The 23,273-nt window shown below is 33.0% G+C and overlaps 1 protein-coding gene across 1 annotated transcript in view; it reads right to left on the bottom strand.

Moving 5' to 3' along the window:
- Positions 1-16,412, bottom strand: part of LOC129234149 (lipoma-preferred partner homolog) — a 113,706-nt gene extending 97,294 nt beyond the window's left edge. Inside the window, exons 1-2 of the mRNA XM_054868048.1 lie at positions 16,319-16,412; positions 12,322-12,492 (exon numbers count right to left, since the gene is read on the bottom strand). Of these exons, the coding sequence (XP_054724023.1) occupies positions 12,322-12,420 (99 nt within the window). The 5' untranslated portion in view covers positions 12,421-12,492; positions 16,319-16,412. The remainder of the gene's footprint in view (positions 1-12,321; positions 12,493-16,318) is intronic.
- Positions 16,413-23,273: the final 6,861 nt, after the last annotated feature.

Below are 23,273 nucleotides of genomic sequence, written 5' to 3'. Positions count from 1 at the left end.
AAAATCCTAAACTAAAAATAAATGTTTATATTTCAACAAAATGAAAAAAGATTAAAAGTTTTCTTCACTGTAACTCACAAGAATGCTTCAAAAATCATTTTTTTAAACTTCACTTTCAAAAAAAGGTTTAAATATTTGTAGATCACATCTTTTTATACTATCTTCTCCATTTATATACCACCACTTTTGGCACTTCAATATGAACTTTCAAAAAAGTATAATCCCAGTATAAAGGCATCAAAAAACAAACGTCATGATTCCATAACTGGGAAACAAAACTTAAAACATAAATTTGTATTAACAATTTAGAGAGCATTTTAATTTTGTGAAGTACGGTGCAAAGGATGCTAACTGCTTCACACTGAAGTCTGTTTCTGATTGTAAGAGAAATTAAGTAATAGACATGGATCAAGATTCCAAAACTGTCTTCGCATTTTTTCAATCTAATAATTTCATAGCATTTTTTTCCCATTAGTTTTTAGGCTTACAAGAGAGCAGTTTAAATTGAGTTGTCCAGTTCCAAAACTTATTTTGTCTAAACATGAAATGATTGGGATTATTACATAAATTTATAAATGGTATGTGAACTTAGTGTCAGTTCCATTTGCCGACTCAAGCCTTGCTGTGGTGCAAACCATTCAGTACTTACTTACGCAACTATTTTATTGAGTCTTCCCAGAGTCCCTTTCATGCCCTTCAATTTCAACCACTTTGGCTCAAAATTTGTCTTCCCCCAATGTGAAGAGTAAAAAATGTTGCAAAACTTGTTAAGTCAGTACGATAATTGGTTATATCCAAAAATTTTTATTTTTCAGTAATTTAATATACTCAATAAATTTATTATTATGATATAATATTTCTGGTAGCAGTCCTACCAAATCCAAAAGAAACTACAAAACTAATATTTTTTAAAACTATTTCAATACTAAAATTTGTTGAACAATAAGATCTTTCCATCCTGGAAAATTTTAGTTTTTGGGACACAAGTTTCAGAATTGGACGACTCCATTTAAAAATATAAACAGCCAAGCAAAAGAGAAAGAAAACTACAAAAATTCAAGGTCTCCCCCCCCCCTTTTTTAACACAAGAGCAGCTCTTGATCATTGAAGGTTAAATGTGATATAGACACTACATGGGCAAATTTTTCACACACAATTCTTTCAATTTTAAGATATTTAGGGCATACTTACTTATTATGCAAGAATACATAATGTGTTTTTTAACCATTTTTTTATAAAGTGAAATCGAGAAAAAAGATAGCACCACACCAACGCCAGGCAAGAAAAGTCTAGAATACATTATCCTTTCATTGACATACGAAGCGAGTTTTTTTTTTTAAATGCATGAATGTCCTAACTCTTTGTATGTTTCATTTGCCAAAGTTATATGCATATATATTTAAAGCTTACACCTTTTCAAATTCTTGAAACTGATCTAATCACTTCCATTAGATTTAGGTAATAGCTATGCATTGTACAATACTTTTATGTGCCACAAGTTATGGTGAACTTGTTTTTCTAAGCGTCTGATCAAAGAAATTGTATGAAGTTCAGAGTTCATTTTGTTGATCTTAACTCAAAACAACATAGAAAGGAAAAAGGGCTATTTACCCAAGAATGCTTTAGCAGAAGAAAAGGACTGAGTAGAAGAAAAGACTTCAGATGATCGCACACTAGTAGCATTCTTTGAAATCTACTTCAAACTGCAGTGATATTGATGTCATGGTCATGCACCAGATAACCACCTTTATCAAACTTTATTTTAAATGGCAGTGAAAACATTACACACTAACCTCATTCATATGCAGTTGGAGCAGAGATCATTGAGGACTTGACATCATGCTATCTAAAACAATTATGACCATCAGAACGTTACTGATGATTTTATTTAAAAAAAAAAAATTAAAAAAAAAAAAGACATGCTTTTAAACAGAAGAAAAAATATTAATCACATTTAAAATAGTATACACATAGCACTTATCGCTGACTTGCTTTCCTCCTCATTAACAATTTTGAAGACTGCTCCAAAATATAGCAATCATTTATTTACAACGGATAAAGCAGTTAATCTCTTAAATTTAGTTACTATTTTTCGGTCTCAAACCAAATACATAGTTAGCAATATAAATATTTGCTACTAATCCACTATTCAAAAGCTCATTAACCATTAAACTGATTTTTTAAATTCATAAATAATTCATCATAGGCCAAGATCTTTTACAATGAAGTTAATTGGCTCATTGGCATTCAAGAAAAAGTCATGAAATCCGTAATATACTTTTCAAACAACACTAATTTAAACTTTTAAACTGCAATAAAAAGTTATTTTATAGTCAATTTTTTTAATAGCTTTCTAACTCTTAAAATAGGTTTATTGATGTTTACATGACTGGTTTGTAGCATGTAACAATTGGATAGTGGAGTAAAGGAAATTAGCTAGTGGAAAACATGAAAAGTTTTTTTGTAGACTTTTACATGACTACCAATGACTGGTATATAGCTACCTCTTTCTTGAATCATATAATAGCTAGAGTAGCTGTACTCAACCTTTATTTCTCTTATTTGCAGACCACATATATATGCATGACCCAACAACTATTTCACACTGGCTGCAACATAAGAATCAATGGAAATTAGTCTTAAAAACAAATTGTTCTTCAATAATACTAATGAATTGATTTAACAAATGGCTTTTTTCAGATCCAAATGAAGTCGAAATTTCTTGCGATAAAAAGAAAAAAATACATTTTTTGGAATAAACCTTCACAAAAATAAGTTTATATCACAGATTATTAAAATATTTTTTACTGTGGCTACCAGGCTACGCACAAAAGCTTGACAGGTCATGTGATTATAAGCTGCAGGTTGAGTACGGCTGACCTAGAGTGAAGACTAAGTAAAAATATTAACAGACACAATTTAGCACAAATATTTCTGGAAGTGTTTCACATCTTGAAACAGCCTCGGAAGCAATCAAACTTTAATTACACAATAGTGTTAACAAAGTGAAATACTATTTTTTTTAGCAAAATAACTCTCACTATTAAAGACAACAAACATTTAGCAACGAACATTTAAAAATGATCATGATACTTCAAAGAAATGAATGCAATAAAAACAATTCATTAAAAATGCATTAAAACCTTGCATGTGCAGCAGCTCTTCAAATGTCAAAGGCTACGGCACATAAATGCATGAAAGACATGTAATATAGGACATTCTTCAAGACACAAGTGCAAAGCTCATGTCAATTTTGCATATTTCTTTATTTTAAATATATATTTTGGCACAAATTCAAAAAAAATTTTAAATCTACTGACATTTTAGTAACAAACAAAGAACCGCTTTACATGTAGTAGATGACAATGCCCACAAAGGCATTTAAATAATAATACAAGACAAATATTTTAGATTTTGTATGAACAAGAGTTTGCTATTTTACATCAGTTTATAAATGGTTTCACAACAGCCAACGTATTATGAAATAATTAAGAAAATTTGTATAGCAACATTAATTGTGCAGCAGAAATAAATTTCTCAAATTTGTGCATAGGCCACATTCAACATTGTCATTGTTTGTAATTTAAGAATTACAGATAATAATCTATAGCTGCCAAAAGTACACCAAAAACAGCCAATGAATAGCTGAAATAAAGCATGCTATTAAAAAGACAGTCTGTAACAAACATTGCATACATGTAATGATTCAAGTATATAAATTCTACACAGGGCTGTGTTACACAGAGCTTAAAAATTTTAACACACAAATAAAAGAGACAGTATTGATGGAATACATTTGCATGCAGGCTATAAAATTGTAAGATAAGCAAACAACACCTGAATACAAAAGAGTTACAGCTTTGCATAAGGCTTAAATGCATTCAAAGATACAGTCATGTTTTTTGCTTTGCTCTAATCACTTTAAAATGTCTCAAACTTTCAAAAGAAAACATATAGGAATCAATACAAATAATCTTAACATAAGCAAAAAAAAAAGTTTATAATGTACACAACTTAAAAAAATATACACAGTGAAACTCAAGATTAACATTTCGAACTATATATTAGAAAAACATTTAGAATAATTTGAATTTTACAAGCCAGCAATAATGACCCTATAAGCAAGACGCTTCTTTAAAACTAATTTATGTAGCAAAATTACTCTAATCCTCTGCACCCCCCTCCCTAGTCACTTTAACAATTAATATATATAAAATATTTCTGTACAATTTTCCCCAACACTATGTACAGACATTTGGAGAACATATTGTCTATATGCTATATAATTTGCAACTGTTGAACATTAGTTATTTGGCAGAATACTTAGCCTTTAACAAAACATAATTACAATACATAAATAACTTGGTATAAATATATGTATGTTAAATAGGTAATTCATTCTTTGACTCAAATATGGTTCATTAGCACGGTAAAAATTTGTATTTATAATTAAGTTGATAAAACATAGTTAACACAATGTATTTTTTGTAAGCCAAATTTCTAGGATTAAAGTATGAAGGCAACTGACCACAAATATTTTTTAGGTTCAAGTAATGTACTCTATGAATTGTGAAATTAAAAGTAATCCTTAAAGAAGTTTCAACTTTAAAAAAAAAGTATTTAGAAAAGTAGTCATTAAAGAAATAAAAATTTTTTAAATCTTGAAATAATTTGAAAACATACACTTTTAGATGGTATAATGAAGTTTAGGAAAGAGGTCAATTCATGGGTTTCATAAGAAACCTACAAAAAATCCCCTTTCTCTGAAACTAAAACAACAATTTTGACCAAACGGTAATTTTAATAGCTTACCCACACATCTTTTTTTGTACATTACCTACCTAGGCTACATAAATTCGTCAAATATGCACATCTTGAGTCTCAGAATTATAATATATATATATATATATATATATATATATATATATATATATATATATATATATATATATATATATATATATATATATATATATATATATATATATATATATATATATATAGTTCTTTAGTTATCAAATTACAAGTCAATTAAATGTATTTTTATAGAAATAACTTCATTAATGGATCAAAAATATTTGAAAGCTTTTGATTAATAATGAGTTTCACAACATTACAACAACAATTATTGTGTGTTTAGCAAGCTACTCCAGCAAATAAAAAAGGAGCAGGTGGATGAAAAACAATAAATTATGCAATATACATCAAAACAAAATTTCAGCACTGAAGTAATAATAAATAATTTTAATATACATTTTTTCCTCTGGTAATCTAATTATACTATAAATACAAATAGATTCAGATTTTAAACTGCAAAACTTCATAATGTCCAAGTATAGACTTTTGACATATATTAGATAAAGTTTCTGCTATACTTGAACCAATTACTAAACACTGCTGCAAATGTAACTATGCAGATAAGTAGTTAATGATTGTACTAATTTAACTGTAAACATATTGATATCTATCTTTAAACTAGAAGGTTTCTCACTCATATGCAAATACTTAAGAATCTATGTTGTTTATATTACTAAACTATACTTTGAGCCGGGTTGGAAAACAACCAGAATTCGTTTGAAAAAAAAAAAAACCCACTTATTAAATTACAGAAAGAGGATAAAATATTAATAAGATTTTAAAATAGTAGATGCTAAATATTTTTCCACAATTGCTATTTCTAAGTACTAACCTATTTCAAAACAATATCAGATGTTGTCAATGTTTAATTTAAAAAAAAAATCAATTTCCCCCCTTTTTCAAGAGAGTAGCATTACATTGCATCAATGCAATCAATTGTTTGTTATAAATATTATCTTTAATCATTTTTGCTTATGAAAATCAAATGTGAAAATAAGTATTAAAAGCATTTAAAATTGAAATAGGTATAAGATGAGATTGATGTATATTGCAATGTTTTGATATGATTCACAAACACAGCCCTGCAGTATAAAAACATGTAATTGAGTTTGGTTTGGTTTATGCAAGGCAGAATTTCATCTACTATTCAGGTATATTATCTCAACTTATGCATATGTATTCATTTGAATGTTCTTACAGAATTAATGTGCAAGTACTCTTTTACCTAGAAAAAAATAATTGCAAGAATTATTCAATTTTGACAATGCAACTGAAAAACTTCAGACAAAAAAAAAGAAAAAAAAAAACTTTTCAAAACAACTAAACACCAAAGAGTCTCAATGGGCATAGACACAGGGGGCGCAGTAAGAGGATATTAAGCATATTAACTTTGAGCACTTTTAAAATTGACTTAAAGAGTTCAGAAATATAAATGAGGGCCAATTTTTTTAAGTTTTAAACTACTATTTACAATTGAAATATATTTCACATATTTCATTTAATTCATTAGAAGCATATGAGTTTTCAATATAAGATAGTATAAATAAATGACAGGTTTGATTTAAAAACAAAAGTGAATACAGGTTGACTCTCACTATCAAATGAAAATCCCACCAAAAACATTCTGTAAAAAACTAGCCAAGTCTCGATGGAGCTGTTTGTTTATCTCTAAAAAGTAATGAAATCTAAACAAAGTCATGACAAGTCGAAGGTTCCTTACTGCGATTTCTTTATTGTTATAGTTAATGTTGTGTGACTTGGCCGTTAAACATTCTTTATACGTTAGTGGGTACAAGTCAATTTTGTTTACACGTTTTCCAAGAGGCAATTTTCCATCGTCAATGGGTAGCGGTTCTGGCGACAGATTGGTGCAATCGTGTCATGGAGCACCTGTTTTTGTACCCTTGTGTATACTCTTTAACGGCTAAGTCACACGACATTAACTATAACAATAAAGAAATCGCAGTAAGGAACCTTCGACTTGTCATGACTTTGTTTAGATTTCATTACTTTTTAGAGATAAACAAACAGCTCCATCGAGACTTGGCTAGTTTTTTACAGAATGTTTTTGGTGGGATTTCACTTCTTTTTGTAGAAACATTTAATTTGTGTGATGTTCGAGTAGACTAAAGTTAGGCTAGATTAAATTTGAAGATGTGTCCCACTACGCTGGACTTTCGCAATGACAGTCGATTTTTTGATGTACCAAGAGTAGAAGGGGGCATTACCATATCTAATACAGCTGAGACCAGCTGAGGGTTCTTCATTAGATACTTCAGACTTTCGATTTTTGACATCAAATGAAGCGGCCCACCAAGTTGAATATTTTTTGTAAAGGCGATTAGCCTAGTTTTTATAGTTTTCCCTTTATGTAGTCATCAAACCTTAACTCTGTACCAAATTTCACCTCTCTGAGTTTATGGGAAGTACTGGTTCTATTTTGATGATCATGAGTGAGTGAGTGTCATAAATGCGAAACTTTGCTTTCGCTTAACTTCGGAACTAAATGACCTACAGACTTGAAGTTTCGGATTTCCAGTGTTTGATTACAGCTTACTGGATGACGAAAATTTCTACGTTCTGGTCTCATTAGAAGGTTCTCAAATAGGGGCCTGAAAATGCGACGAAATGGTTCCAGTAAAGATGGTACGGCAGTGTTTGCTTCGCGCTCGACTTGGCTGGGGCACTGCTGTGCCCCTCGATCAAACTTTGCATCTATGGTGGTTCAATAATTCATGAATGATCAACAATTAATATCATTTGCTGAACAATAAATATGATAGATCTATCCACTAAGCTAATCAGAAAGTAATGTTTATGGATATTTTGTGCACAACTTACACCTTACAGCATTGTTTGAGCATGCTTAGTTACACCCTCGAATTTGAGAACATATTAGCCTATGCTTTTTTTTTTTTAGTATTTGAAGTCATTGTTTGTGTGCATTCATGTTTAAACTGTTCATTTTGTCGGGAACATATCTGTCATACTCCTTACGGTCCAGATTTAGCTCTATTTGACTTACATTTGTTTTCTCATCCAAGGAAATTTATGCACTTTGCAAATTATGATGAGATAAAGGTAAGCATGGGGATCTGGTTCAGGTTGCAGGTGACCAAATTCTATGAAACAGGTATATTGGTAGAAATTAAGGCCAAGATATGTTGATGCCATAACTTGGCACTAATTGCAACAGAGTTATTGAAAAATAGTTCAAAATGTGTAGATGTTTCAGCCATGAACTACAATTGCAATCTTTTTCAATACCAAAATGGCATTCACTTTTTGGATAAGCTTTGTAATTTAAATGGTGTTCTGAAATCATAAAATGGGTCTTATTTTTTCTCCAAAACAAGATCTCTGCTACGCCCCAGATGTGTCAATTGCTATACTCGCAAACATGTAACAAAATGCATAAAAGATATATGAACAAAAATTCTAAAATTGCTTTCTCATAATCCAGATTATTTACATATATATACAGGGATGGACTCAGAAGAAAAACTACTTCAAACAAGTTTGGACAATTTACAGGTTTGCAAGGAGGTCAACAAGAGAAATTAACATTAAAGCAATATGTTGAACTGGTGCTCTTTACAGAAAGAGAGCACTCCCATGGAGATCCATCACCTTGTGTGGCAGTGTTAAAATTGATAAATTTTAGGCCTGGTATAACAAGGCTGTCCCTGACCTCCCTTTCAGTGTGCAGTCTTTTCAAAATCCAAAGTGGACCTTCCAGGAATTCTTGAGGAACACTTTGGCAACAACAAACAAATTTGTTTACTTTGAAACATGCTAAAGTCACAATACAAAACTTGACTAATACGTAAATCATAGATATACATAGAGAGGAACATACACACATCCAAAGGTAATTTCGTATAACAAGTACTAAATAGCTTAATCTCAGATAAGCTGCTTGCGGCAACTTTTGTAAACTAAGTGGCAGCATATATGTATATATATATATATTCAAAGTTTTTCAACAATAGAGTTCATATACTGTAGATCAGGGACAGCATATGGAGCATTTTTTCCATTACAAAATGCAGTTGGCAGTGACTGCTATTACATATCGCACTCAAATCATCACCAGCGATACATTATACTATCTTGAGACACTACATTTTGGCGATAGACTAGATATCATCAACGCCCAATTCAAGCATTTGCAAGACCATGCGATGACATGACATCGCTTCTATAGGTCAAAGATGTTATAAAGGTTGAAATTCTCTGCCTTACCAAAGAGAACTATACATCAAAAGTACCCTGGATGTTCCATTATGCCATAGTATTGTCCATTATAAATGACACCTATTTCTCTAAGGACTTCACCACGTATGGTGGCTTTGATTGTCCAGTTATGTACATCAGTACTTTCCCGTTCTCTTTCTAGTCTGTCCACGTCCACTATTTTTGAGCTTAGCCTTTCCAGGATGATTCCAATGTCTTTAACACTCAGGTGACGATTCTGTTCTAACGACACCTGGTCCACCAGCAGAAGATACCTTTCGGACAGCTGCTCCTCTTCGTTGGCGGTGTTCTCCGTGTCCGATTCGGAGTCGTCTTGAGCCGGTATTTTGGATTCTTCGTTGAGGTCTTTGAAGCGAACATGTCCTTTGCCTGTGCTTTTCTTCACAGGCCCTCCTACAGATGCGCTGGCAGTGGATGTAGCAATTGCAGTTCCCTCTGGCACTTCTTGAATGGGCGAGGTAGCGACGGACTTGTTAACTTGAATTTGAGCACCTTTCTCATGAAGAGCTGAACAGTGAAAGTCACAAAGAGAGTGATCGTGATCTGGACTTATTTCTTTGTCTTCAGTCTGTGGAAGCATTCTCGTGGTAGGTCTCGGTCCCAGACCCTCTAGTGTGAGCTTGGCACGAGGTGTGCCACTGACCGACTCGTCTGTGGATGTTGCCGTGTCTGCTGTCTGCACCTCTTGCGAAACCACTTCAACCCTCCAGATGGCATCTCTGTCTCCGGGATGGGTTCTGCCATCTGCTGAACGGCGGATGTCCCTCTGATCCCAGTGGAGGACAACTGTGACTCTCCCTTTATTGTCCATGATTTTCCAAGAGGGTTGCTTGTCGATCAGCTCCATGCTGTTGATGGCCTCACAGACTATGCGAGGAATGGCAGTAATGGCTGCACAGACGAAAGGACAAGCTCAAACTGGAACATTTTCTCTACTTAATTCTGCATAGCACAAAGAACTCCAAAATTCAGGAACCAGAGCAAAATAAGCAAGACCTCAAAACAAAAGGAAAATAAAACATCACACATGCAGAATTGCACACAAACTCTCATGCAGCAAACTCTACTGTTGCCTTAATACCAACTGTTCTTGTGATGCAAAAAGATTTTCTAATATTTGTCCGTCAAATGATAGACAGTGGCTTATTTCATCATCTAGCAGTCGCATTTAAAAAGAGCAAATTCTAGTATTATGGAAAAACAAATTGTAGAAAAAAAAGAAAAAAATACATGCCATTACTGAAAGTATTGCAACATGCTTCTAAGTAAAATAAAACATAGTAAGTACAAAACAAGAGTATAATAACAAACAATTTGCTAACCAAAAAGAAATCATGCTTTAAAACATTAACAAACAACTTTATTAACATACCAAAGTCATTTCTTCATAATATTTGTTTTCACAATTTAGTCACAGATTAATTTAAAACACTCAATCTATATAAATAAAACAAAGAATATCTGTGTATGTTCCCTATACAAATCCAGTTTACAACAGGTCTCGAAACCAAATTTGGCAGAGAGGTACTTGGGCACCCGAGAAGGAACGTAGGAGGGTTTTCAAATGCCAAAAAAGTACCAAACCATTTCAATTTTAATTTTAGGACCCAAAAATGGCAGTTTTCTATAATATGAGGACGAAAAAATGCTCGCACAAATTAGAATAAAATATCCATGGAAACCCCTAATTTTTCTGCATTAGATAAAATTTGTTAGAGTGTTCCAAATTAATTATAATATGAATTATACCTCTTATTAACTAATTTACAGCTAAGATATAGATAAGCCTTCAATTATAAATCCATTGTGGATCATGGTCATTGTTGAACAATGCTTTAATTAAAATTTTTAATGTGAAGAAATTCATTGAGAAAAAATATTCGTTGCTATTTTTTTCCTCAAATGAACAAACAAAATTCCAGCTTTTGTTCTGATGCTTTTCCTGTAATTGGGGGATGAATTTTTTTCCTCTATTGGTTATTTTTCCGCAATCTTGGGAAATTTTAGATTTTTTTTTTTTTTTTTTTTTGTTCAAGCCTGATTGTTGAACATGCATCACTTGACATAAGTTTTATTATCGAGGTAGACCGTGCAAAGCCGGGCAACGCAGGTAGTATAAAATAAAGTAGCTGAGCATGAATAAAGACTTTGATGATCATACTGAAGATGTTTAGACAAATTTAGTGCTTTTATAACACTTCTGCTCAAAAAATGAAAACTTTAAACACTTCAAATGATGCACAAGTGGTACTTTTAAAAACTATAATATTTTAAAGTAAAATAGCATGCAATTTTTTTCCCTTAGAAATCATAAAGAATAATTTGAATTTACTTCATGCAAGTATACGTTCATTTAACATGATTCAACTCAATTGACACTGGGATTTTAAACCTAATTAACACCAAAATGTTTGCATATAAAAAAGCAGAAATTAGGAACTAAGGTAGTTGCGTACAAGCAGTTGGTCACAAAAATGAAAGAGGTTTTTGTTCAAGAAGCAGGTTTTTAAGACATAATTTTTCTTACATTATAAATTATTAAATATTTTTATTATTATTTTCTTTACTTTACTTCAATTTAGCTTCAAAAGTAGTATGATAAACTGGAATAAATAAAGTTCAAATTATATGCTGTTTCTCATGGGTAAACTGTAGCTAATGCATCTTGCAAGATGTTTTATAAAGTTTTGGTATGGAATTAATCTCTACAAAACAAGTGGAAAATTCTAAGTAATTGGCTAATAACAACAAAATATGAAACAGAAATAATAAAATAAGATATTTTCCCCTGGTTCACACCAGGGAAAAATCCAATGAGGGGTTTTCAACCTAGACCAAAATGCAAAGTAGGACTTTTGTGGGAAGTGTATGCGAATAGATTTTTTATTGGTGAGATTTTGGAAAGCATTGCAGGAATAGAGCCATCTTGCGACCAAGTGCAAAAACTCCTGTTTTAGTTGTGGCAAGGATTTCTTGTTCTGCGTTGTGCTTTGCATGACAAAAAGGATTTTAATGCACAGGAAATATCTTTTCACCGTAAAATGAAGAAAAAGAAAAGACATATTTTGCAATCTTGTGTACAAAAACGGAAAAATAGAACATATTTAAAAATGAGCCTAGATAAACATGAAACGAAAAGCATGGCAACATTCAATTCAGATATTATGATCTCCACCTGGGAAGTATCTCAAAATCAACTGTCCTTACCAGCTCTGAGGGCTTCGACTCCGGGAGGGAGCCATCGTTCTCCAGGACAAAGGATAAGAAATATGGTATCTCTGTCAATGGTCTGAAAGTAGATGTCATCTTCTACTTCAGTACCATCGCTCTCCAGGACTATGCGAGCATCAGTGGATGGGAATCCAAGCCGGGAAGATCCTGCACACCAAGATGAGTAGCAGTCAATACATGCCATAAATATTCAGACATTATCACAGAAAATGCATGTAATTGATTAAAACATTTTACCATGATAATAACAGCCAATACAATTTAAGTTTACCTTGCTTTAAACAAAAAAAGTTACACATGGTTCAGTTGTATTTAACCCTTTGTTCGCCTTAAAAATATGCTGCTGCAGTCCTACGTCAGACAGTGTCCGATATTTTTTTAAAACTGCAATAAAACTTTCATGTACTTAAATTGCAATCTTTAAACACAATCCTAGGACATTTTTGTATGATTTATTATACTCTCCAGTTACATTTCATAATCTCTTTGGATTTTGCTGTTAAAATTTTTTTAAAAACATACCACCAAGGGTTAATGGCACATTTGCCGGGCTAAACAGCACCAAATTGTAAGTAACAACATAACCATAAAAGATATGAATATATGTCAGAATATAGGGGCTGGATATTGAATTCATATGAAATTGAACTAAAATAATGAAATTTTTCAAAATAAGTAGTCTTGAAGGCGTAAGCAATCGGTATAAAATCTTTAAAAATCCTTCTTCTAAAAGATAACTCAAAATCATACTTTCCTGGCCATATAAACACCATGAACTAAAGTGCTGTTACTCATAAGAGGGATGCCTCTGACCCCAGTTTAAAGACAAAAAATTTGACACAGTCAAACAATATTAACTTTGGATACACTCCTTTCAAAGGGATAAAATTAATTTATGCATCCTACTGTATATTTTTTAACCCCTGACGCAACAAGAAAGGGATTTAATAAGTTTGGCATGCATATTTGTCTGTAGCACAGTAGCTGTCAAACCAGGGCTGGCAAGTTTCTGCCGGAGAGGTTAAAACCACTGGTAGAAACCGGTTAAAACCGGCATGGCAAAAACCACTTTCTGCCATATTTTCGGCAGAAACTGGCAAAAACTCTCCAAATTACAAAAAAAAAAAAAAACTATTGACAGACAGTAGAAAATGCACGGAAAAAATAACTGTTAACCAAAGCACAGTTTAATTTACAATATTATCACAATTTAGAATCAAATGTTACATTTTTTGGACCCTGCAGTTGCTTCTTAGAAAAGATGGTTCCAAAAATCTAAATAGTTTCTCAATTTAATATGCACAAATGAGAAACTTAAGAATATTCTTGCAACAGAAGAGCTAGCAGGCAATGCATCAAGGAACAAGCAATATTCATAAAACTTTCAAATTGTATATTATTTTAAACTGGTCCATCATGTAGTAACTAGGGTAGTGGTAAAAATTCGATAGGAAAAATGAGTTTCGAGAAGTGGGGCCAATTTCTTTTGTAAAGCTGTGATATTGAGTACAAAATCTAGATTAATATTGGGAAGTAAAATTTGATACTTTCTTCTTGAAGCATATGATAATGTCAATCACAAGCAACTTAGATGAAGCTTATTTGCGAGCAAATTACAAACAGTAATGCCAGTTTAATTCTGTATGTCATTCCTCTATCCTAAGAACTCATATGATTTTCGTCCTTTGTTAGATTAATGCAAATATTACGAGCATCAGCAATTGAAAAGTTGCCTTTCTGAACTAAATGAAGGGCACTAGCATAACATTTTATTTTTTACAATGATGAAATGAAGTTTAATTTTTTAGTTTAAACAAATATCATTTAGTAATTACTTTAGTTTTTTAAAACGATTTTAAGTTTTTGCCAGTTTCTGCCGGTTTTAACCGGTTATAACCAGTTTCTGCCACTGGCACGGCAAAAACTAGTTTCTGCCGGCAGAAAGCCAACCCTGTGTCAAACGGAGGAATCAATTTTAAGAATGGACTTTGTTTCGAAAGGAGCCTTGGTAGAGAATGTTCTTAGCTAGGTCTTGGCTTTCTAAGAATAAAATTACCAAAGTTAGTAATTAAAAACCTCAAAAATTAGGGCTTTTTTTGCAATTTTAGTGATGAAACGTATTAATACATTTAAAATATGAGTACCAAAAAAAAAAGAGCAATTTTTTCTGCATTTAATTTTATATAGAGAACTGAAATAATATCAAGCAGTGAGAAGCAAAGGGATGTAAGTGAACATTTTCAAGTTTTGAGTAAAATGTCTTTAAAGGTAATGTAATAGGTTTCATTGATTTTTTTTTCAAAATCATGCTGTACAGCAACGCCCACCAGGGCTACTAGTACTATCTTTTGCACCAAGACAGAGGAGGGGTTCCCCTACCATTTGTGTGTACTGGTTATCTCCAAAGTTTTAATCTTACCACTTACATCCCTTTGATCCTCACTGCCTCATATAACCTTTTCAGCAGATTTTAAATTCAATCTAAATCTTTATCCTAAGATTGCTAATGCTTTCAATTTTGGCCAACAAGGAGGGACAGCTCAATGATTAAAAATTTTTATCTGCTGCCACTTTCTATTTATTAACAAATAAAATACTTCTGATTTATTTTAGCGCCACAGAAAGGTTTTCAAAAGGATTTTCAATTTCCCCCCATTGACTCTGTTTTGGGGACAAGAAAATTTCACTAGTAGTGATTATCCTTCCTCCTCTGTGCTTCCCATGTCATCTAAAAAAATAAAAAAAAAATACATTTAAATGTACCTGTGAAGTACATCTTAATATGAGGTCGGCAGTCAGGGTTGGCGGATTTGTTAATTTTTAATTTAATATAAGCACATGTTTAATTCATTTCTCTATAGTATGAATCAAAATTTTTAAATTATTAACAAAAATAACAAAAAATTATATTCAACAGACTTAACTCACTGGTTTTCGAGTTCAAGGACTTGATATTGCGAGGAATCAAGGGTTTAAAAAGTGATTCATCTTTTAATTCTTCTTTGAATCAGTAATTGATATTTAAAAAAAAAAAATCTGTAAAAAAATGCACATGGTTAAGTGTCAAGAAGATTCATTTCAATTAAGGAAGCTCATTATGGACGTCTTCTTGTGGAAATTATAAGAATTGAAAAATGAAAGAAAATAGATAATACTTTCTGGTAAAACTATAATATTAATGGAAATAGCATGTAGTACAGAAAGGTAATCTCATGGATTTATGAATTAGAACAGCCACTGCTTCTAAATGTGCAAAGAACTAGTTTTTGAGAAGCTGTGACTTCCTTAATTATGATTACTTTCATATAAATGCATTCCCTCACAAAATCAACCATTATGTGATCATTTGATAAATGTCTGCCATGGTGAAAGTTTTGGTAGTGATCTGAAACTCTGCATATTACGAAATTCGGAACTAGACTGCCAAGGGCCGGCAGAATGTGCCATTTCGAGAGTATTTGCTGCCTGGTTAAGGAGTGAATTTCCAATGGAGTAAGCTCACACTACTTATCCTTCTGAAGATCACAACCATTTTTGGCAAGCACATCAGCAATCTTGTTTCCAAAAACTCCAACGTGGGATGGAATCCACTGGAGGCATACTTGCTTCTTCCCGCCCATCTTGTAGAGAAGTTTCATGATTTTTTGGCTTTGGACGTCAAAGATTTTGGGTCAGTTTTTAAAATACTGTATAGCACTCTTGCTGTCAGGCAAGATCCAAATGCTATTTTTGTCAGTGGTCAAGGCATGGCATGATTAAGGGCAGCTTCAATAATTATGAATAATTATATTGAACTAGTTTTTGCAAAAAAAAAGAAAGAAAAATGAAATTTGGAACATGTATGATATTGAAAACTTATAATGGCATACATAGCTTTGTATCATTTAAAAAAGTTTAACATCATTTCCTTAAAAATTACTGATCTTTTTAGGCACATAAGATAGGTATAACTTTAAAAAATGTTTCAAATTACCTCGTTCTCTTAACTCTCTTAAATTTGATGCCATGACAGCTTTTCTTGTTTGTCTGTCACAGCTCCATACTTTATATGGACGCTGCCTTGATTCCTGTAAAATGAATAGAATGCTATCAATATAACTTAAAACAGAGAAACAAAGCAAAAACAATTCTTCAACTAATGACTGAAAGGGACATTTAATTAGTTCCTTTCACATTTTTGTCCTTGACATATGCTCTCCAGTGTTTTTAAGAATCTCTGCAAATTTAGTGGTGCGCTTATTCGATATTTTACAGTTGTTGCTACTATGGTAATTTGTTGAGAGAAAAAAGGTAGTGGCTGGTTGCTCATTGTTTTCAATTGCCACTATTTTTGTTAACTTGTATTGCAGTGAGTGGATATTTTCAAACCTACCTGATTCAGTTTTATCTTCGATTGTTTCATAACTTGTCCTACTCCGTACTCCTAGATTTCTCATTTTCACAAACAAGTATCAATACTCGATTGTTTTTAAACCATAAAATATTAGACACTGAACTAGATTGTACATTTAGTAGTTATAAAAACTACAATGCTTCAAAATCCAGCAGATATGCAAAAGAACAAGGGCATTTTTAAGGAATGAGCCAAAAGGATGCTGGTCCCTCCCAAAATAAAGTTTTACTCTATGCACAAAATCAGGTTCGACTAGAGTCCATGTCAGCCGAGTTGGAAACTTGGGGTCTTGAGGGGGCCGGGTTTAAAACTGGAGTTGAAGCTTGACCGCAAAGAGAAGCTGAATGACCTTGAAGCAAAACCTCATTTTGTATCATTTGTAATAGTTCGAATCAGCCAGAAAGCACCTAAAAGTAAAGTCCTTCTCACTGATCCTATCTATTGCAAAATAATAACAATCAACCTGTTACAAACGATGTCTTGTTTTTGGTGTGACATTTCGATCTCAATTTTTATTTACATTTCATTTATATTCAAAATTACTAATTATACTTAATGCATACAAACTCACGATGTTACATGGGAAATGTAATTTCGCATCCAAAGAGACACAAAATAGATACCCTTTTATACTTTCAATGGGCATAAAACAAAATTATAATGCAGGTTAAAAATTTATTCAAATATTCAATGTTAGGACGAATATTTCGTTAGAACTTTAGCGAACATTTGTTATTCAGTAAAATATGGTATTCGGTGTGGCATCCCTAATTAAAATTATAATCACAATTATTTCAAAAAAATTAGTGAATTCTACATTTTAAGTCAGAAATGCATGAGAGTGAAAAAAGTTTAGGTCTTAGTTTAGTTTGGTCAGACCTCATTTGGAGTATGCTGTTCAGTTTTGATCTCCTTATCTTAAGAAAGATATTAATGTATTGGAAAGAGTTCAAAGGCGGGCTACAAGGCTAATAAATGGACTTTCTCATTTAAACTACAATTCCAGGCTTAGAATGCTAAAAATGTACAGTCTTGAGCAAAGAGACCGAGGGGACATGATTCAGTTGTTTAAATTTATTAGAATGAAAGATGTTATGGGTCTAAAGTTTAGCACTGAAAACAGGACAAGGAGTCATTGCTTTAAGCTATTTAAATCTCAGGCTAACATGGATATTAGGAAAAATTATTATTTTAGCAGGGTAGTGGAACCTTGGAACAGCTTACCCGAAGAGGTGGTAAGGAGCAAGGGAAGAGATTGTTGCTGGTCGTCACTTTGGTATTTGTGTTTATAGATACCATAAGCAGTGCGAATTACCTTCTTGAGGTATTTTGATCAAAACAATCCTTACATGCATTTTAACTATCTAATTGTTTTTGGATTGGAAATAGTGTTAAAACCAATGCCTCTGGGGGCTGTTTTTATACCACTCTCCCCCTTTGCTGCAGCACTATATGGCACATCTTTTAGAAAAAAAAGTTTTAAGTTTGCTTTCATTACACTTTGCTCTCTTGGTTTTCTTCACTAGCATCAACCTCCCAATTTTATATTACAAAATTTTATAACAAGATTCAGGGTTTTTGTTTGACTTTTTTAAGTACCTGCTGTTTTCATTATTTTTTTCTGGAATGCTTGACATCAAAGGACACCAACTAAGATTTTCATTAACATTTGATTGTAAATATGGAAAGTACAATTTACATGAAAGAACAAAGCGCATTACGGCCTGATAGTTCTTAGTTATTAACCTGAAACAGGGGAGGTGCAGTCTCACAGACCGCTCGAAAGTTCATCCCAACGCCCCAATTTTATTTTTAGTCCAATTGAATGATATTTCCCCCAATTGCTTTTTCTTTTGTGACCTTGAACATCTCCCTTTCTTATCAGTATCTTTTTGGAGAGTACATCCAATTTCAATTTAATTGCTTTTAGAAAAAAGTTTTTAAAGTTAGCTTTCATTACACTTTGCTCTCTTGGTTTTCTTCACTAGCATCAATCTCCGAATTTTATATTACAAAATTTTATAACAAGATTCAGGGTTTTTGTCTGACTTTTTTAAGTACCTGCTGTTTTCATTATTTTTTTCTGGAATGCTCGACATCAAAGGACACCAACTAAGATTTTCATTAGTATTTGATGGTAAATATGGAAAGTACAATTTACATGAAAGAACAAAGTGCATTACAGCCTGATAGTTCTTAGTTATTAACCTGTAACAGGGGAGGTGCAGTCTCACAGACTGTTCGAAAGTTCAACCCAACACCCCAATTTTATTTTTAGTCCAGTTGAATGGTATTTTCCCCCAATTGCTTTTTGTTTTGTGACCTTGAACACCTCCCTTTCTTATCAGTATCTTTTTGGAGAGTGCATCCGATTTCAATTTAATTGTATTCTTTAGAAGCGGTCTGTGAGACCTCATTCCCCCTTCAGTGTCACACTTTTCGGCAGTAGTAGACATGGCTCTTAAAGTTAGGACCATGGAGATAGGTTTATTTATTTTATCCGCGTTATGCGGAAGAGATTCAAAATATTCTAAATTAGGTTGAGAGTTGTTTAAAATGATAACAAAAGTTACGTCATGATGTTCTAGGGACAATGAGGGCTGAATTATTACTGGAAATACGGTGAAAAATACTAGTAGTTAAAGAGCTGTTAAACATTTTCTTGTAACCTGATATAATCAATTTTCTGGTATTAAAATGTTCTGTATATATTAAACAACTAAAATAAAATCATTAATTTACAATAGATTGCTTTTTATTATGAGTAGTAAATTGTTTACGACAGCATATGATTTCTTTTGAAAAATCAAAATGCTCTGATTAAATTCTTTCGGAAAAGGCATACGTCAATTAATAATGCAAATTATTTTTTTCCGTGCGAATAAAAGTGCAAAAAACATTTACAGGAAATTACAGGAATGTATCTTAATCACACGATTTTTAAAAAATTCTAAAATAGAGCGGTCTCTGAGACCTCACCTCCCCTGCTACGTCCAACTTTTCCACCTCCCCTGTTACGGGTTTAAAAAAAAGAGACAGAATTACACAAATATACTTTGGGCTTAAAATTAAATTTGCCCAAGAATAAGAAAAAATGTATAAGATTAAGGCAATATTTGAAAATATTCAAGTGTAGATAATTAGTAAAGAATACTAGTCTCCACATAAATTCAGATCATAACTCACTGTAGCATGTTTTGCATCCTATTGTAAGTACCTAGTGACTTTTTTTTAAAAGAAAAACTAAAAATTTCAGCTAATGAATTCATAGAAGAGGCCTGGCCTATAGTACATTGTTGATGGTCTTATGAAAGCAAGGTCGCAGTGAGTTTCTAGAATTCTTACAGACAGGAAATACACATGACAGTTTTTAGCAAGGTATAACAACTAATAGATATGAAATTCGCATTCACACACTGTTCCTTGGACTACAGACACATTGCTCTTGATAAAAGTGGAATTTTTAATATGAGCTTTGAAAAATCTCAAAGTAAAAACTGAGTGAAATCATAAGTTTAAATCTAAAAAAAATTAAACTACTGGAAGATCTTCCAAGAAATAATAAGAAATCAATGAACAAGATAAAGAAAATGATTAATTAAGGCCATTCTTGTATCACTTATAAAACTGAAATAATCGTTCTTTTTTATTTCTATTATCAATATTATGGGAGCAAAAATTTCATACTTAATAAAAGGTATTTTAACACATTTGACATATTGATTGTTTTTATTTTAAACATGTTTATTTGCTTTGCAAGAGGAATCTAATGGTTTTTAAGTGCAGTTTTCCCACAGTATTTATTGAGAAGAAAGTAAATAATATTTCATTACACCATAATGAAGAATTTTTTTTAATACAGAAAAAAGGAACATTATTTGCACTAGGCCTACTGTATGATTAATAGATTTATTAGATAAACCTCAAGGAAGCACCCACATAAGAGTTTCGTGTACTCACTACAGATGTCATTATTTCATAGCTTTTTCTTATGAGTTATAGAACTCCAAGTGATCTTTCCAACTTCAAACCCTACGGTAATTCTCATTCATCTGCCCGCTCCTCCTTCTGGATAACCTGCCCATCACCCCCGGAGTAAAGTAACCAAAACGACCGGCCGACAGCAGAGTGGAAACGACTTCAAGAGATTTTATCGAAAAGGTAGACAGGTTCAAAAGTAAAACATTGAGGTAATTCTGTAATGTATTCAAGCATTGCCACTAGATGGCACAACAGTCTTTTCGCTCCCTTCGAAAATGAGAATGAAACTTGTTCGTTTTGCGACTAGGGATGCACTGGAAGATATTAGACCCCAACAAAGGCGGAGTTAAACTTTTGCGTGCAGCGGTTTTTTTTTCTTTTAATTTTCTCTCTGAAGTTTTTTTGTAATTTACAACTAATAAAGATTTACCAAATGAAGTATATTTTGGAAAAACTATGGTGGAAGAACCGATGAGGGATCTACCAATGCTTTTCTTTAGAGTCCCTATTTGCAACTGTGAAGATGCATTGGTGACTGTGTTTGGTAATGTATTTTACATCTGCAATAGGCTCTTTCTTGTGTAGTTTACTAAGCATTATTTCAGATTATAGAAACTGATATACATGCTGCATTATAGAAGAATCTGTGAACAGTTAACAGTTTTAATACTTAATACAATATACCGCATAGTAAACAGATTTAATTAAAAAGAAGCAAACAAGGTTTGATAAAATGAACCTGCAAAATGAAAGAATACTTAGATCACTTGTGCAGCCAGAATTATCCATCTGGGGGTGGGGGAGGGGGGTACAGCAGTCGTTACAGGTGTATAAACGCCATTTGTCGTGAAACTAAAGGCTGTGAGGGGTTGAATCCCTCCCCCCCACACAGGTAAGATTAAAACCCCTCCCTTTAAAAGAATCTGGAAAAGGGCCTGAAGAAAAAGGCAAACTCCCTCCCCCCTTTCATGGTTCATTCATTTGTATACATGTTTACGAAACATTATTTAACTCAAGCAGTAACTTTTGGTTTATGTTTTCATTGTTTAGATATTAGTAAATCAATTGTTTTACACTTAAACAAGCCACACTTGTTCGATGAAATTATTACCAAGTATTTGTGACATCAAAATCTTAATAAAAACGCAAGTTAAGTTGTCAGAATTACATTAACTACTACTCCTCTGTTCTCAAAGCCAGCCCTAGCAAAATTTTGTACTTCTTTTTCTCTTATTTTATTTTATCTTTTTTTTTTTTTTTTTTTTTTGCTGCCACTAAAAGTTCTATGGGTTTTATTTTATTTTATTTTATTTATTATTTTTTTTTTGAGCAATCACGATTGCTTATTGTTTTCATTTGACTGTTTTTGGCGTCTTTTGATTTTTCCCACCGCCACCCTCCGCACCATCACCGTCGACGGGCTCCTCACGATGCTGCTCCTATAGCGAAAGCCGTCTCCAGGTTGCATCCATGTCCTACACACACGCTCATATATACACAACTACACACACACACATACACCTATACACACATACACACACATACACCTACACACATACAAACACATACACACACGCATACATACAGACACCCACACATACACACAACTGCCCACACATTCAAGCCTGCACACAGACACAAACACATATGCCTACACACATACACATACCCCCCACACACACACTCATACGCACAACTACCCACACACTTATGCCAGCACACAGACATAAACACACATGCCTACACACATACGCATAGCCCCTACACACAAACACATACCACCACACACAAACACATACCACCACACACAAACACACACGCCTACATACACACTCGTGATTGCGAAAAACATAATTTGAATTCAAGATGTCAAAATTCAAAATAATTTTTTTTGAGCAATCACGATTGCTTATTTCTTTCACTTGACTGTTTCTGGCGTGCTATCATGTTATTTTAACACCAGCATCCTCTGCAGCATCACCCGTCGACCGGCTCCTCACGATGCTGCACCTCTAGCGAAACCCGTCTCCAGGTTGCGTCCATACCCTATACACAGGTGCATACATACACAACTACACACACACACACAACTACACACACGCACACACACACACACACAAACACATACACATACGCATACATACACACACCTACATATACACACACATACACACAACTATCCACACATTCATGCCTGCACACAGACACAAACACTTATGTCTACACACACATACACATACCCCGCCCCCACGCACACAAACACTCATACACACAACTACCCACACACTCATGCCTGCACACAGACACAAACACACATGCCTACACACATACCCCCCATACATAAACACACACGCCTACATACACAGACACACACTCGTGATTGCGAAAAACATAATTTGAATTCAAGATGACAAAATTCAAATTAATTTTTTTTTGCCCTCTCCCCCCGTTTTTCAGTCTCAATCGCAACCACGCTTTCGGGGGGCGCTGCTATAGAAATTTCTGGAAGGGGGTTTTAAAATCTAAAATTCGTCCTATCTTTCTCATTCATGTA

The sequence above is a fragment of the Uloborus diversus genome, chromosome 1, assembly GCF_026930045.1.
Source record: "Uloborus diversus isolate 005 chromosome 1, Udiv.v.3.1, whole genome shotgun sequence".
In the NCBI taxonomy this organism is placed as follows: domain Eukaryota; kingdom Metazoa; phylum Arthropoda; class Arachnida; order Araneae; family Uloboridae; genus Uloborus; species Uloborus diversus.
This window is presented reverse-complemented; position numbering and strand designations above follow the sequence as displayed.